Below are 18,782 nucleotides of genomic sequence, written 5' to 3'. Positions count from 1 at the left end.
CAATAAATGAGAGAGGATAACCTTTTTAAAACTGGTTAATTTTTTCTGCCTCCAGACAGAAATAGATTTCAAGGGAAAATCAAAAAAAATATTGTAGATGAGATTACAAGAACAACCAGTATGAAGGGCCTGGCCACTCCAGAAAGAAATATATTTTTAAACATATTATATACTGGAACAATTCTTTATGCTTTTCAAATAGAGTAAATAACTCAATCTACTAATTCATTATGAAATTTATTTTTAAATTGTTCTAAAAGAGGTTAGGCTTGTGGTTTTTCCTCTCTTAAATATTAACAGTAATAACAAGTAGAACAAGTAGATCAAAATATATACCAGACAACCTTCTTCTTCATTTTCATTCCCATTTCTATTTATGTCCTGGCTTCAAAACACTTTTATTGACATAGGCTGTCAACCACATATCTATGGATATGGAGAGATCATTAAATATGAAGTATTTTTTTCGTTAACTTTTTTTGGACAGAAGATAATTTCTTGAAATTATTGGGCAAAGTTTCAAAGTATTAAAATATATGAATTTTCCAACTGAATTGACTGTTTTAAGAGGTAATCTGTTCTTGAAAAAATAGGCTCAAAATGATTTTAATCAAGGTGAAATATTTCCAAGTTACACAAACATAAATCAATAACTCTGTCATCACAACTGTCTTCTTTCTATCATCATATGGTAAAAATTTGAGGATTTAATGCCCTTTCCTATTTCAGAACAATAATACAAAAAAAATTTAGAAAAAAAAACCAAGCTACATATTGCTTGTCTTAGGTCTATAAAGCTAAAGTTTGATTTTAAAGCTTAAATCAAAAGTTTGATTACCTGAAACTTTTTGTAACATCAGCCAACAAACTTGTAGTGATGCAGCCTCTAAACATCACTGCCTTACATTTTTTTAAAAGGCATAAATTAAAATATCAGTTATAAAGACTTTTATGCACCATCTTCTCTACATCCTCCTTACCCTTTGGTAGCTACACATGCGTCTTATCTGAGCTTGAACAGCAAGCAGGGGTTCTGTCCTGCTGCAGTAACTGCTGTTTATCTAGCAGAGTTAGTCCTCCCTACAGGTAGCCTCACATTGTTTCTTGATCCTATTTTTTTTTTAATTTCAGATTTGGATAGAGAGTAGCATCATGTAATGAGCACATCAACTGCCTTCCAGTTCAGTGAACCACGAGAAGAATTTAAGGCTCCCTGTGCTCTTTTCCTGACAATGACGGATCAACCAGCATGGAAGAAGTTAGCAGCATTTCCTATAAAATTTAATATATCTTTGGCCAAGCACTTTCCTTGTATCTTCTATTACAGTGATATTTTCTCCTTAACCAAGGTCTTACTTCTAACCACCACTAGACCTCAAATGAAGTGCAAGTTTTACAGCATTTTTCAAAGGTACCACTGTCAAGGTGAAACTGAAAAGCAAAACAAATTTTAGGGTGACTAAGAGAAAGGTAATAACCTAGTATATTTCTGCTGAAAAGTCAGGAGTTAGTTTTTAACTTTTGTAAGTCATCTGTAAAACAAGCCTCGAAACTTCCTTTTGGTCCAGTTGCTAGGAGCTGAAACCAGGCTCCTTCTTCACTTCTATCTAAAGAAACAGATACTAGAATTCCAAACAAATATGGCATCTGTTTTCAAACTCAACCAACACCAGAAGCAGCACCAGAATTTAGGCTTTTTACTTCACTGGGCACACTAGTGTATTTTTCAAGTTACCATATTTTTCTTCCAAGTTTAAGTTTTAAGTAAAATCAAAAGACATAGCTGTTAGCAACTGTTAAGACACTGCAGAAAACACAGACAGAGTGTGACCAATTTATTGACAGCTGTGAGCTCAAACACACAGAATTCAGCAACGGAAGCATACTTATGAGAATACTTATGCTAATAAGTGCACATTGTTTGTTATACACTGCCTCACCAGTAAAATTCTTGCAAACTATTAAAGATTTCTTAAATTATGAAATATGAGGAGTGACACCCTTCCTCCCTCTCTTTGTGTATGTGAATAGATCTGCACACAGCCTGATGCTTTGGCCTTACCAGTGCTGTCATCGTAAACAACAGTAACTGTTTTCCACTTGAAGAACTGCACAAGGTCAAGGATGGCACGGCTGAGTGAAGAGAAATCTGGATAGAGGCTGACATAGAAGGAGTCCTTGTTGTCTGACACCTGATGTTTCCAGCGGGTCTGGATGTGTGGAACTCCCAAGGCGTTGCAGATGGATTGCACGGCATTAGCTGAGGAGCTGTGGGATGGTCCGAAGATGGCTGCCACCCCAAGGGACAGCTGATCGCAGGCTGAAGAGGAGACAGAAGTCTGTCAATGATGAGAGGAAAAAAGGCAGTGTGCCAGAAGGTATTGCACAATTCATATTAAACAAAAGGCACTCCATGAAATACTCCATGTCTTACTGACAGAGCTCCCTTCTTGTGTAACACTTTCACTTACACATTTCAACTTCAGAATATGCTTCCAAGCTTTCATTACAAACTGATGAATATTGACTCTTAACCTCTAAATAGCCCTCAGCTATGTTTATTAAACATTCCTATGTCAGTGGAAGTGATAAAGGACAGCAATCATGTGTCTTTTATAAAGTACTGACAAATAAAACAGGTTTGTACTTAGCTGAATCTTACATTTGGAAAAGGGTCGAATAGGACAGTAACCTAATCTAGGTTGTTTAAGTGATAACTTCTTCCTCAGTCAATCAACACTATTTCTATTAAGGTCCTAATTACTCAGAAATTTTACATGTGAAGTACCTCACAGTTAATTATCAGGCACAGAGTTAATTTCATTAAAATGGACATTTGAATTTCTGTATCTGAAATAGGCACGTTGGCTAGTACAATTTAGGGACCAATATTTTCCCTAAAATTAAATTGCTGTCTTTCAGTGAAAAAAAATTGTGTCCCTTCTTAAAAACTGGAAATTCTCAGTTTTGCGATACTTGTATGAGTATATAAAACTGGTACTGAGAGTCACTGACATGATACTGCTGTATTCAAGTGGCTCATCTTCCTGTTTTCTGATACAGTGTGGCCCTACCTGTACTGTTCATTAGCAGTCTCTGGTCTGTATCATCTCTCACAGCATACTCCAGTATCATCTTGTTGAATATTTGTTAGGACATGCCAAAAAGAAGGCAGGAAAGAATAATCAATACTGAAGACCAGAGTTTCAGCCAATGCCCTGCTCCTATTTCATTCACTACCACAAGCATAACTTTTATGAGTATGCAGCTCTGAAAAACAGACTCTGTCTTCTGGGAAAACAACTCATTTGGTAGAGAGATGTAATGAAAACCAAACAAGACATGAGAATTTATACGGGGTTTGATTAATTCTGTTACTCCACCATCAATGTTCCTGACAGCTGAGGAAACAAGCAGTAGAAACACATCTTGCTGCATTGCTTTTCTCATCAATTCAAAATTAATTGCTGTGCACATTCTTTTCAACTTGATGAAAATATTGCTAAGTCTTTCAAGTGCATTCCAGAAACTATGCTGGCACACCTTTTTATTGCTGCAGAACACCGGTGGTTTAAATAAACTTGTCAGACACACAGGATCTTCATTGCTATTCGGTGTGTTGCCTAAATGACTAGCTCAATAAAAAAACATTTATGCTAATATTGCCCTTCCTAAGAGTAATCAACAAGCTTTATGCAAATGTCAGTAAATGGGATCACTAACAACAGCAATAGCTACCAGATGGCTTTTCAATGGACTTTTTTTTTTCCTCTTTCTGAGATTTGAATAATGCAATGCTTTCACACGTGATTTAATATGGCACTGGCTTTATCAGATGCATACCAATTTTCCTAGAATATTGAGGGATATTTTGTTGCATTTACATTATTCTTCACTGAAACAGTAGCTTTGAAATATCATCTTGCCTTCAAGGTTGCTTATTCATATAGTACCTTTAAGAAGCCATTAATATTTCATCTATATTCAACTTCAAAAGTATTTGTTGAGGTCTAAACAGGCTATTTTTGATGCAGTGCCTGCCTGCTCACTAATGGACATGATAATGAACCACAAAAATGAGTCAAATGCTTAAACTTCATTGTTAAAATTCTGCTTTGGATCCATCATAATAAAATGAACCATTTTGTGTTAACCTTTAGCCTCTGATTCTGAACTAAAGCACCTGTGAGCACAAATGCAGTTGTCTGCATTGTGAATTGATGATGCAAAAAGCTATTAGTACTAGAAGATTACACAGATTTTGATATAGCCTGAGCAGTTACAAAGTGTTGAATTCTCATCCAAGATGCAAGTGGGAAAAAGGAATTTATGCAATCTATTCAATATGCCTAATAAATAGCATGTTGCCATTCTAATTTCAGCTACTATAGTCTGATAAGAAATAGCAACATAATATTCAGGCTAGCAAACCCCAGTTAAAGGCTAAAAGTAGTTGCATTTTCTCAGGAAAGACTTAAAGAATTAGAGATCTCAAGAGAAATTTCTCAGCTGTCTACATCATCCCTCAGGAATGGGGAGAAAATGTCCTGATAGATTTCACAGGTCAGCATGTGCAGGAGTCAGGAAGCAGCTGAATTTGGAAGGTGAGAAGGAAAGGAGAATGAAAGAAACAAAATTAAGATTCAGCACTTTTATTCACTGTTGGCTGATATGGAAAGGAAAGAGTAGTCTCTCTCAAACTCTGCTTTAATCCATCATCCAAAATGCTAGAATAGCAACTCAAAGATACCCTATTAAAAGTGTATTTTTCCCTCTTCCTTCTACTATACATTCTACTCTGCAAAGACACCATCATGGTAGGCAGAAATATTTAGCCTATAATTTTTCATACATGAAAAATGACCATTTTCCATGACAATTTTTCATAATCATCTTTCAGTGACCAAACAGTGTGTATTTCTGTTCAATAAGGATTTTCATGCCTAACAAGATTCTACATTTTAATTATTTATTTGTCAAATAAACAGGTAAAACAGGTTAGCAAGATTAACTATCTTAATCTGTTATAATAAAAGCAGTAAAAATATCCTCTCAGTTCTAAACTGAACATTTAATCAATATTAAGTTCCACTTTTAAGATGTCCTTCATGTACATTAATCATGACACAGGAGCTTTCCCTTATGTATAATTTCTAATGTTGTATCATGTTTTCACTCTTCTTAGCCCACCATAACACCAAAAATCCCTTATTGTATAAAGCTTTTTGTCTTTAATTCTTGGGAGAGACATGTTGGGACCAGATCACTTGGCAGATTTAGGCTAGAAACCCGCCATAAGAAAGGCAGGCTCACCTCCAATGCTTTCACCCCTCTTATTGTTTTGTTACATATAGCATTCATATGAAATTAGCTCTTCAATTTGTAAAAAAAGTGTTTTTAAAGAGCATGTAATACAGTGCAAAATTCAGTCTTACTGAGTTTTGACATGAGGCTTTGTACTTTCTTCCATAGATACTTATTGAACTTTTTGGTGTTTGTACTTTCTAGGATACAACAATGATGCAGAAAGTTGTGCCTGTTGTCCCTGATTTAAATGTAAAGCAATCTGAAAATTTGGATTTTTTTTTTTTTTTTTTGAGAATCAAAGATTAACATTTAGGGAAAATGTTCAAACTTAATTTTTACTCTTATTTCTTCTGTAAACATATAACTTATAGTTAGGAGAAAAGAACTTAACTCAGGCCAAGACATGTATCTCGTAGAGATAGTCTTAAGCACAGACTTAATATTTAGGCTTATTTTTATGCTATGCTGGTAGAAGATGCACGAAGATGCACAAAAGTACAACTACTACTTCCCTTTTGAAGTCTATGATTAACTATATAAAGGCATTCATGAAAAGGTACTTGAAGTGATTGAATGTTTAAAATTGAATCCCAGTTTCAGTAGAATTTGGGGGAACTTGGCATTTTGCTAGATAAATTTTGAAGACAGTGAGATTTCTCACTCCAAAGGAGCTGGTATCAGAAACACCCTAGTCACAATGTTCAGCAAAATTTACTTGTGATTTTAAATATTTAAGGGAATAGCTTAGGGTTAGTGGGAGCAAAAGTGGCAATGTAATTGTCAAGCAGTAACCATTACAACCTTTAATAAAGCAGCTCTTTCATGTCAGTGACAATAATGTCAGTCTCATTGCATATAGCTTCATCAGATAGACACTTTTTCAGATAAGTAAACTAAGTGAGCCTTAGTTCTTCATTAAAAAAACTAAATATGCAAAAGGTTACCTTTTTTGGATGCTTCAAAACTGTCATAGAGATTTATCTTTTGTGTGTCGTATGTTAATGTGGTGTTTGGCAGAAGAGTTCTGTTTCTGTTGATTGTGTTCACAGCAAATCTGAAGGCCAATTCTTCTGCTCCCATTGGACCAGATTCCACACACTCAAAAATGCCTCCTGGAACAAAGAAAAAAAAATGAAGAAAAAAAAAAAAAAAAAACCACAGTAGTAAGCAAAAAGGGCATAAAATAACATTTTTAATAATACTTTTGGAAAAGATTCATCAGCCTGAAGTATTTAATTTGATAATGTGCAGCTCATTATTTTGATTAGCTTTGAGTCAAGCAATAAATAAACCAGCAACAATTAGAACATACCTTAAGGAAAACCTGTTGCTTTTTTCCATTCAATACTCAGTATTGTGGATTTTAAAAAAAGTGTAGCATTATATATTAACCACACAATTTAGAATCAAAATAGGAGAGGGATGAAGTATATTTAATTATTACATAGCTATCACTAGTGTTACTATTTTATATAGTTAAACTTGAAATGAATACATTTGTCCCTTCCAGATCTTCCGCATCCTATGTGTATGTGGCAGGTGGAAGGGAGACATGGATTCTTGCTTTCTACGTATAATACATTAATAATGAACTTGACTGTTCATTGGGAGCATAGAACTTGGATGCCTCAAATTATCTCCAGAAATTAAAATGGAGACATTTTAGCATAACTGTTTGCCTGAACTGATAAATATGTTGAGCAAAAAAAAGTTCAGATTTTGCTCTTTTGCCCTGAACTGCATGTAGAGGTTAACTTCATTCTCAGTAAATACAGGAATCCAAGAAACTACAACCTGCATAACCTCTATCCTGCAAAGAAAATATCCCCAAACAAGGCATGCTACCAGAGTAGGACATTCCCCAAATAATAAACAATTTCTAGAACACTTTTGAGCCAACCTTCATCTTCAATTAAGCAAATAGGTTTGCAAGAAATTGCTGTGCATCAGCTTTTCTCATTATTGAGATATCGTTATCCATAGAATGCAAATTTATACATACTTTTGGGTAATATAATTTATTCTTGGATCTGGAAAGGCCAAGGATACTGTGACAGTAAAAGTAATTTGAAGACGTGTCCTTACTGTGGTGACATGGAGTGCCTCAGAAAAATGACCAGCATCCTTATGGTCCCTTCAGCCCTCATTTTAACAGAGACCTGTCAATACCAATGGACACACAATGGCAATCATCACAGGATCACTAATTACAGGCTAGATACTGTGCCTCTGAAAGAAATGTCACTCATTCACTCCCTCCTCACATTCATTTCCAAAGCAGTCTTGCTACCTGGACTTGTACTGTCTAAAAAAATTATATTCAACACTGCTACTTTCTCATCCAGAAGTTCTCAGAATCTGAATATCCAGAGACTGGATCAAACTAAACTTCAAAAACTGAAGTCATTTTGTAAACAGTCTTGTGAGTAACCAAGCAGGTAAACTGTTGGTAAAGCAAAAATATGTGTATCTACTCTTTACTGATAGTATTAAATATAAAAGGCTTTTTGGTTTTGCAAATCTTCTTCCTCTTGCAGCCCATTTCTCACTACAAAATTGAGGTGTTAACCTTTTTTCCTACAGATCAGCCTTTTAATTTCTGGCAAGAGCCATAGGAGCAGATGCTCATATAACATTACTTTAAAAGCACAAGCCCTTGCCACTGAGATATGATGTGCCTAATAATAATTTAAGCATTAGTCATTTCAAACTGGAAAAGAGGCAATGATGGGAAAGGCAGACTCTTAAGAAAAATTTCAATATCTAGGTAAATCCAAAATGATTGAGCATAGAATATATATATATATATATGTATATATGTATACAATCAGTAACCAATATTAACAAAACTGTCAGCACTCAAGCTAAAGAAACTTAGAGAGTACTCAGTAAATATATAAGCCTAGTACACTTTAAAAGTCAAAAAAATGACCATGTTTATTTGCACAATAATGGAATATGAACATGAAAGGCAACCTACTGCTTTTGAAGTTAATGTAGTGCTCTGCTCAGGGAAACGTGCCAATAGACAAGCTTTTGTGCTGCTAAGACTTACAGAATCTAAACACTGCAATTCAAAATGTGTCATATAGGAGGATAATATTTTGACTTGGGGAAAATACTTTTAAATTGCTGCAGAAATCTAAAAATTAGTTAAACTATAAGTATAGATATTCAGAGACAATAAAAAGACATTTCCATGAACAAAATAAAAATTAAAATAGATTTCATAGGCTTTCCTAAGTCATCTGGAGGGCAGTTATTCAAATATATTGGAATTAACCAGTATCACACAATTATGAAATCCTAATTTCATACTAAGCTAAATGGAATAATTAAAAGAAATAAACATTACAGTTTCTTGGTTCTCCTGAAGTTTTTACATTGGAAGATTTATTCTCTAATTTCCATGTGTCTAAAGCTCAGTACAACCTTCCTTTTTTACTCTTGCATTTTTCATTATGCTGATTTCTAAATCATTGAGACAGGAAGTTCTCTGTCAAAGATTCAGCCACAACTCTCAGCATTAAAAAAAAAAAAAAAAAAGAGAGAGAGAGAGAAATTTTATTTTGACCTTGCCTATCTAGGTAACTCCTGATGTTAGTGACAATCCGTCATATAGTAAGACAATTTTATGAAGATGACATCTCCTGTGAGTGGCCATGATGTGTGCCTACATACACCATTCAGTGATTTCTTCCCTCACTCACTGACTTATACTCTATCCCTGTGATAAAAAAAAACCCTAAACCTGGCATCATATGGTCTGTCTCTTTCAGGGTGTATTTCCAGTCCTAAGAAAAGGAGAAGCACAATAACCTGTTTCTATTGTTTTATGATCAGGATATTTTGCTAGGAGGAAGGAAAACTTATTTTCTACTTTTGAATATTTTCACATTTTGCACTAGGTAGACACTGAAATTAAAAATAAGAACCCTAGAGGAATCTAAAGTAGACTGTATATTTGAAGATTCCTAGCTATTTTCTAAGCTGTAGGTTGTCAAAAATCCATTAGGTTCCTTTCACTTCAGTTTAGCAAAATATATAGTAAAATATTTTGGATGCTGGCAGGTGTAGGTTCGTCGTAACCTTCACACTAGACTCAAATCAACTGGTTCTCAAAAGTGTTCCATGTCCTACTAATACGCAAAATGACTGAAAATCCCAGGTTCCTCAGTAGTGAATACAGCTTTGGCCAAGCTGATACAGCACATGGGGAAACACCATTGTTTAATTGAACATTTATTTAGTTTAAATTGAGCTCAACTTCTAAGACCAGGACCTCAGACAGACACATGTCTGAACTCTGAATATCAGAATATATTAAAAAAACAGATCCTCATTCTCCAGATGGAGAAACCTTGCAAGTTTGCTTGGAAGGCTATGCATTAGATGTTTCCCGGATGCTCAGCAAAGATGCATAAATGAGTTCAAGCATTGACAAGAATGAAAAATTTTAAATGGTGCTTTTCCACTGTTGTATAAGAAACAGAAACTTACTTATTCAGTAACTTTAAATTTACTATTGTCTTCCTATTTGTTACTGAGTATGTAAATAATAGTAAAATAAAATAAAAATACTTTGAGTATTTTTAAAGACTATGTCATGCAAATCCACTGGCTTAATACTGGGAGACAATCCATTAATTACATTGCTTTTTTTTCATAAAATGGAAAGGAAAATAAAAGAATTGGCTTTCCAGTTCAGATATACTCAATTATGAAGGGATAGTAGCATCCAGAAGCTGTTATAGCATACTGTGTCATGTTGTTGCCTCCCAAGCAGGCTTCTCTTTACTGCAGCTTTACTTTGTATTCAGGATAGCCTTATTAATAATCAAATTGAGGAATGCACTGCAAGCCTTTAGATAAGCAGACAGAAGAGTCATAAATCTTGCCATTCGTGTGGGGACAAGCAGCCAAACCAATGCCTATCTCTGTCTAACAGCTTGAAAAATGCAGGTGTTAGAATTTGGGTTTTTTAAAACAGAGTTTATAGACCCATGGTGGGCAGAAACATTAGTTCTCAGATGCAACCAGCTGCACATCCTGGAGGAATAGCCTGAAATTCCACTACTACCTCACTACTACCTGAAAAACATAAAGAAGACACTTAAAAGCAGTAAAAAATATGTGTTTGTTATTCTTAACTTGCTTCAGTGGTGTCATACAAGCATTCTTCGTTTACAGAGTTAATGATAAGGCAATTTGTCTCTGCCCTATAATAGTAACACCAGGGAATATGGGATCACGTATCTACAGCTCAATCTGTAGCCCATGAAGTTTTATAGGCTGTGTACAGTAGCTGATAGCTGTACAGCTGAGCACTTCCAGTTTTTACTGTCACAGTAACCACTTAGATAAAGGTAACTAGATTTTTTGGGGTGATCAACACCTGAGGAATATTTCAGACATGCCAATCCAAGCCAGATAAGCCAGAGCAGTTAAAAATATTCTTTAAATATTGCATCTTTGAAGTGACATCTGGGATAATTCAAATTTCCTATTAATGTTGATATGAAATAATTGCTTTTAATGTACATGAAATCCTTTAGGATTTTTCATCAATCGACTCTATTAAAAAAAAACTTTTATAAAACCAAGTTCTTTTACCATAACAAAGAGTAAAAACATCAATCATCAATGTAATACTGATGGAATAACTGTTTCTTCAGAAACACGAATCATTGCAAAAAAAAGGATAGTAATATCTTACCAAAAAGGATATAATGCAGATGTCATTACTATTTTCCAAGGAAAAAGAAAATCTAAAATAGATTATAATTATATAAGTAAAAAAAGAATTGTCCTGAAATTGTTCAAATGAAAAAGTCTGCATTTTCCATAAAAAAAGTAGTAGAATTGAGATTTATTGTTTACAAGTCATCCTATTTTTTTTCCAGTTTTCAAACAATTTTCTTAAACACAAAATCCAGAGGGAAAAAAAAGTCATCTTGCTACACATCTTAGCAAAAATTATCCCCCCCAAAAAAAATTTCCTACTCTATAGTACCTAACTTCAAAAATAATAGGTTAACCCCCTGAATTATTCAATTTCCCATTTCCATTCCTCAGCAGGGTCCCCTTTGAAGATCACCAGCCTGCATATTTTTGTATCATCTCCGTGTAACACCTGACAAACCTGGAAAAAAGAGCAAAACTGCCTAACTGTATGGATCAGTAGATAACTAGAAGTTCCAGAATGAGTTATTAGGAAATCTCTCCTTCTCTTACATGTAAAGAACTTTTGAAATAGCAGAACTTTTATCCATACCATGAAACCTGAGCTACTGTTATCTACTTGAAAAAATCCTCATTCAAGCAAGCTTCAAAAGTATCCGAGTAGGACTCCAAACAGGCTAATATCAAATCTGGCCAACATTAAATCAAAGAATTTCTCCTTTGTTTCTGGTACAGTCACAGTCACCTGTTTGTTTCATGAGAAATTAATGCCATCTAATTACAGCTACAGGCTATTTTGCAGACTGTGTCCTCTGAAAAATTAAACCCTTAAACATGTAACAGAAGGCCACATTACCTCAGATCATAGTCTGTCAAATCAGTCATTATGAAGCTTGCAGACTACTTGAAATTACTTAGCCTTAAATAACTGGTTCCAATGATATTGCAAATGTATGAACTATATACACAGAATTAAAACTTCCATGGTTTTTAAATGTGAAACCAGGATACAAACATTCAAAAATCATTCACACATAACATTTTTCACGTTAACAAAGTTATGGAAACAGTAACATTAATCTCAACTTTATTTTAACTTTTAAATTTTCTTGTTTGAAGATATAAAATCAAGTTTCTTTTTTTCTAGTGTCAAATCAACTTGATGGAGGTCCTGTACATATACATACTAGCTTTTAATAGCTATACATTTTTTAACATTTTAGTCATATTATCAATATGCACCAATCTGCACAAATTTACTGACAGTTATAAAGGTCTTTATTAATGCGTTATAAAAATTAGCATCAGTCACATGTGACATGAACACTATTTTTTTAATGATACAGTAACTCTTTAAATATAACAATGAAAATCTCTTTCTTAAGTAACATTAAAAATGGGACTTAGAGCCTGGAAAAAAAATATTTTAAAGCCCAGTTACATTTCTTCCCACCATTTTATTTTGAAAACATACAAATATATTTTAATTTTACTACTAAATTTGCATGAAGTTCTCTAGGAATTTTTTTTTTCCGCACCTTGGGTCAATACTTTGAATCTAAGATAATTATGCTGCCCAGATGTAAACCTTATGTGACAAATCGTAATCTCTTTTTTTGATTGATTATTTCATGTTCAGAAAACATGAACTCTCAGACAGACTTTGTTCAATTAGCTGCAAAATTTGGGAGAAAGGAGTGGCTGGTATCCATGCTAAACAACTCTTCTAAAAAGCATTTCAAGACAGAATGGAATTCTGTCAGGTTTTATACTATTAAAATATATGCTTTTATCTGACCAATTTTGAAATTTATCTGGCCAATTTCAAAATTGGCCATTTGGCAATTGGACCCAGGGATTGTGCAAAGAGGTTCCACGTGGAGAAGATAATAAGTCAAAAGCACATTATTGAGAGTTCAGAGCATGTATTACACTATAGACATTTACAGAGACGGGAATGATGGCTTTTTGGAAGTGTGAATGGACTGCAATTCCCCAGTAGAGTTATAGCCAGAAGGCACTGAAGAGGCTCATCCCAAAAACCTGATATCACTGACATGGCATGCACAGTGCTGCGAGGAGGAGGCACAGTATGTGCTGAGTTACAGGGACTGATAGAGGCTGCTGGCTGAAGGCGTTTTAGTCCTAATCAAGTGTGCTATGCGCTGTACTGATAATACTCTTTCAGGTCCTGTTATGGATTTGAAAGCTACAGAAGTGTTTTAAAGAACTTGTTAAAGGTTGACAGCTTAGACTTTGTGCTTCCTACAAATACAGAACAAAATTACATCTTAGCCACTTATTTCTGTCTGGAACAGGATTTAAGAAATTGAATCACTTTCAAACAAGATGTTAAAAATGAATGAAAAATTTTCTTCTTTACAACATTTTCCATAAAGTAATGTAGTTTGTGGAATAATAGATTTCAAATATAGTTGTGTGAATCTGAACAATACCACGTTTTTATTACTTCTTTTCAAAATTATATTGAAAACTTTCTGAATCTCACAACAGGAAAAAGTTGAAAAGGATTACTTGACAAAGAAAATGCTGATTATTTGACTTTGAAGCTGGTTTTATGTGGATACAGCACTGCAGAAAAAGATAGCACATTTCAGCATAAACCTTTATCCATTCTGAGTGCACATATGGTTTGGAGGAAGGAAGCAAGATCTGGAAGTTCAGGGGTTTGCTTCCACTGCTACTGATTTCCAGCACAATATTGGACAAGATAATTTTCTTAAAAATAAATATTTAATCCTAAAACAACATGACATTGCAATACAGGCACAATTACTGGAAAATCCAACATATTTTGAAATGAGATTTAATTTCTGTTAAAGGCATTCATGGAATCAGTGTATGAAGCCATGATCACAGGATCCTGAAAATTTTTCTGTATAAAATGCATAGAACTATTGGCTTTAGCATCTAAGTTATATTTCAATTGACATTTTAGTGTCATTGCATGAAACTGACAGCTTTTAGGTATGTTCAAATCCTAAAAAGGAATTGAATTATCCACTGATTTAAGACAAATAAAACTGTATATTTTCTGATTGCACAATTAGGAGCAGGCTAAATAATGAGGCAAAGTTATGTTTATATTGTTAATGTTAAACTCAAATATCAAAAGAAAAAGAGTTTGGTTGGTCTTTCTTAAATATAGAAAAATAATAAGGAACATTTTGAGGAAATAGTAACTGTAGATCTCATTTGAACAAAATTTTCCTTACCTTATAAAACTGATGAAAAAGACTTTAAAAGCTAAGTGAATACAAATTATAAGTATCCTCAAAGTTGTTTTAAATGTAACTGGATGGATTCTAACATCTTCAAGTCAGATGTGACAAATAATACACATCAGAATCTTCCCTTTCATCACCACAGATATGCTTTGAAAATTAATAAATGAAATCCAGCTTAAAAATTATTACTAGGCTGAAATATGCAGTATGCTTATAAAATACTGCTTTTGATAGCATCTCTATGAATATTACTCCTTTCAGTCAGAATATCAATAGAGCACAATAAGGATGACAGATAAAATAATAATACCTGAACACATTCATCTACAGTGTTAGAATGTACTATCCATAAGATTTCTTCCTACTTTAAGGGATGTACATTAGATTTCCCTGACATGCTAAGCAATGTATTACAGAATACATTTGATAATATCAATGTAATTATCACACTCACATAATAATTAGCCTCTCATGATTCACAGTAACAAAAGAAAACAAAAGTAATAAATTAAGTCTGACTACAAAAATGGCCTCAGGAGATTTTGCTAAAATGTGCTTTTCCTTACTTTGGGTAACAAAATGTTTTGAACTGCCTTAAAACAATATGTTTTTTTCTTTCCTTTGTGTTTTTTTTTTTTTTTTTTTTTTTTTTTTTTCTAGAGACAGTCTATATCTAGATGAAAAGCTTCTCAATATTCATGAAGAAAACTTTTTTCTCCAAAACTTCTTTAAAGAAGATAATATGCAAACTTAAATGCCTAAATTTTACAGAAACGGTCTTACACTGGTCCTCATGAAAGTTTTACATCTGTTAGGCTACTTATTGGGCAGTTACCATCTTCTAACTCCACTACTTATAGGTCTAAAGAGAGACAAATCATAAACCATTTCATTTCATTCTAGGAAGAGTCATAAAATGTATTAGAACACTGATACAACCAGTTGTCTAACCTCATCAAAAGGACCATAGAAAAATGCTAATAATATTGCATCCAAGCCAGGATTTTTATTTTCCATTATGCTGCATGCTATTTGTCTTCTTAAGTGTTAGTTTATGTCTGGAATCTCATTTGAGAAGCCAAACCATACACAGACAATGAAGGGAATTGTATCCAGGTTTTCACTTGCTTTTAAAATACAAGTGACTCACTTATAAGAAATAAGTTAACATTAAAAAAGTAAATGCATTTTGAACTTAACTCCTACAAGATTGCAGTATATGCTACTAATATGTCCACATGCAAAAGCTGGAGAAAAATGTGGAGATTTTTTGTTTTGGTTTGAGGTTTTGTGTTTCATGGGTTTGAAAGTTTTTTTTTTTTTCAGTTTTGCCTTAATAAGGTAAACAACAGTCAGCAAAGAATGTAAAATTTTACCACAATCCTTCAAGCAGAGCTTATGAAAGTCACAAATCTAATTTTTTGGAAGAAATTCACAGAGACCATGGTTCAACAGTTACCAGAAATCACTTCAAAATTCCTGGAAAACAGAAAGGTTTTCCAGGAATTAAAGACATCCAAGCAGGTAGATTATAAGAGATTATACTTCTTATACTGCATTATAAGACACTCATGCTTGGATCTCTCAACATCTAAAGATGAAAGAGAAAAGGGCTTAAACTTCAAAGCAGTCAGAAGACAATTAGTAAAAGCTAAATGCACAGCTTACACGGAAAGACAACTGCAAGAAAATATACTGCTTGTGATTATGTGATTATTGGTTGGGTGTTTTTTTTAAGCAAACTTGTTAAAGCATTTGCCTATAAAACAGAAAACAAAATCCATTGTACACAGTGTTCAGAATGTCATAACCAGCAGACAGCACACTTACATATAATGCAATTTTTGATTTTGACTGAAGTTAGGCTACCATGTAGGAATTTTCAGTTTGCAAGATCCAAAAAACAAGAACAACCCTGCAATTATCTTATATTTCTATATGTTTCTGCTAGTTATAAAATAGGAGCCAGCCCACAATTTCTATTTGCTTTTTATCCAATCAATTTCTTGTAGAAAATGCTTAAATGGGAGAGAAATTCAGGGTGAGGACTCAGGTTTTCTTCCTGAGTAATCAACAGTCCCAGCCTGTGGCTTCCAACTTGCTTTCTTACTTAATTCTTTGATTCCTGCCACAACACCAGTGTACCTCAACAGACTGGTGTCATACGGTCATGTCTCCTGCTTGCCCTTTCTCGTTAGGTAATTTCTAATGCATTTTCAACATCAAATATCAGCATGTGCTAGCCAGAAGTACCTTCAAGGTCAAACCCCAGTTTTCCAGATAATTTCAGTCACCCTGCTAAGACCAAGTAGGTAATTTAAAAGCAACACACCAAACACTACAGGATCCAGCAAACGAGAGTCATAAAATATGCAATTTTTTTCAATAGGAAAAAAAACCCAACAAAATTCTCACACTAAAGTCTATCTAAAACCTCAAAATAAATAAGGTCCATTTCTTCTTTTCAAAAATATCAAGGAAAAAAACGTTTCTTTAAAGTATTCACAAAAGCTTAGTATTGGAAGATGCCATAAAAGAATCCATTTCCTTGTTAAACTCAACTTTAAGAATACTCATTGCCATGACTTTGGACATTAAAGAAAGCCAATAAAAAGTTCATTTGCATCACAAAAGACTAAAATTTGAATCTTGCAAATGGATAAACAAAAAAAAAAGCCCAACATAAGGCCTGCCAGATGCTGTGGCCGTCATTAAAGTAAGTGCAACTTTAATAACTGGACCACTGTGCAGAATCTTCTTCAGAAATTAAATGCTTAAATGGTTATCTTGACCTTTAGGATGCTTTTTTTTTCTTTTAATGCTTAATATTTAAATGATCAGGAGTTTGTAGATATTTGAGTGATTTAAGCAAGTTCAAAAACTGCATTTTAATATTCTTCTTCCTTCTCTCAAGATTTCCATGCATAGAATCCTTCAGTAACCTGAAGCAAAGCAATTCTTATTATCTAATTAAATCAAGGGGAAAAGAAAAAGGACAAAAGACATATCTAGATTACATATATGTATATACGCACATACATACATTTGTGTAACAGATGCAGAGCACCAATATAATTCTATGAGTGGTATGAAATTTAAATATGAACAATCCCTTTTCTTTATTACTTGTATAAAGTGAGAATGGTTTTTTCCATTATTTTTATATTTCAAGAAAATACTTTCTAAATTTTAGTTTGCTTCATCATGTTCCCTTTATAATAATTCATTACTATGTCCTACAGCTGCCATATTACAATGCATTAACTGGAACTGTTTATTATTTCCATTTTGCCCTTAAAGCCACTGAAACATAGATTTTCTTCAGTATGGCCTGAGGCAGTTTTGCTTCTTTCCAAAGTGTTTTCTGACTGTATTACAATTGAACCATTTGAAATCATTGCTAGAGAAATGCTGTGAAATAGCAGGAAAATTTATAATAGTCTTCAAAGATTAAAAAAAATCCAAACAAGAACAAAAGAATGCCCTTCAAAATCTGACTGATGGATGAGTTTTAAATGTGACAAACACTGTAAAAATTACTAATGTTCCACTTCAGTACTCAAATGATAATTTTCCAAAAATATTTACATTAGAGAGTTGCTTAGAAATTAAGTTATTATATTTTCATCTTATCAACAATCTAATCAAAATCACTTTTGTAAACAGTACTACTACCATGGTTAAAATATGGTTTTGCTACCATGAGCATAAGGCTCTAGATACTTAGAAGCAATTTTCAGAAAACCAATCTGGTTTATTGAATGTTATTTAGAAAAATCTTCACTATTTCTGTCCCAGATGTATGAACTTGGACTGTAAAAAATGGGTATTCTTGTATTCTCTCAATGATTACCTTTTTGATTCTTCAGCCATGGAAGGAAAAACAAAGGTTGGGGGAGAGGGGGGAGAGGGTGGTGAGGGAGGGATGTACTCTGAATGCAGAAAAAAGCAAGTAGTATGACCAAAAAAATAATAGCAGGTGCTGATGATAAAAATGCCAAGAAGTAAGAAAGAATGGATCTTCAGTGCTATTGTAAAGTGTAAGTGTCGATAAAAGAGAAAATTGAAAGCAAGTCTTTTTTCAAAAGCGGAGATATTAGGTGCTTCTGCTGCTAATTTGAGCAGCTTTAATTTTACTTTTAAAAATATCTTGGTTCAGATTTCTTGAACTTGCCTATTTCATAAGTTACAGCAATAATGAAGCTTACACAATTTGCAATGTGACCCAAGATAAATAAAATCTCAATATGACTAATGTAAACAAGCCTAGCAAAAGAAATTTCGACATGGCTCTCCAAAAAAAAATGAAGGGAATTTACTATATCAATTCCATAAATAAAATAAATACAAATTTAAATTATCTTCTAAATCTTAAGATCAAATGCACAATTTTTGCCACAGATTCATATTTCTAAAGTAATTTAATTAATGTGATAAACATAAATAAAAATCATGCCAATGTATATGAAATTTGCGTGCTTCAGAAACTAACAATTTATGGCACACCCCTGTGAAGAACAGATTCCATTGGGCCCCTGAAGTAAA

At 33.6% G+C, this 18,782-nt stretch overlaps 1 protein-coding gene across 5 annotated transcripts in view; it reads right to left on the bottom strand.

Moving 5' to 3' along the window:
• Positions 1–18,782, bottom strand: part of GRIK2 (glutamate ionotropic receptor kainate type subunit 2) — a 354,225-nt gene that overhangs the window by 229,650 nt on the left and 105,793 nt on the right. For 4 of the 5 annotated variants that reach the window (XM_068184153.1, XM_068184149.1, XM_068184151.1 and 1 more), the window contains exons 3-4: positions 6,252–6,419; positions 2,063–2,320 (exon numbers count right to left, since the gene is read on the bottom strand). In XM_068184153.1, coding sequence (XP_068040254.1) covers positions 2,063–2,320; positions 6,252–6,419 — 426 coding nt within the window. Of the gene's footprint in view, positions 1–2,062; positions 2,340–6,251; positions 6,420–18,782 lie in introns of those variants that run through there. The other variant, XM_068184152.1, reaches the window with a different exon arrangement.

The sequence above is a fragment of the Anomalospiza imberbis genome, chromosome 3 (genome assembly GCF_031753505.1).
Source record: "Anomalospiza imberbis isolate Cuckoo-Finch-1a 21T00152 chromosome 3, ASM3175350v1, whole genome shotgun sequence".
NCBI classification, from domain to species: Eukaryota; Metazoa; Chordata; class Aves; order Passeriformes; family Viduidae; genus Anomalospiza; species Anomalospiza imberbis.
The sequence above is the reverse complement of the archived record's forward strand: the minus strand, read 5'-3'. Positions and strand labels throughout refer to the sequence as shown.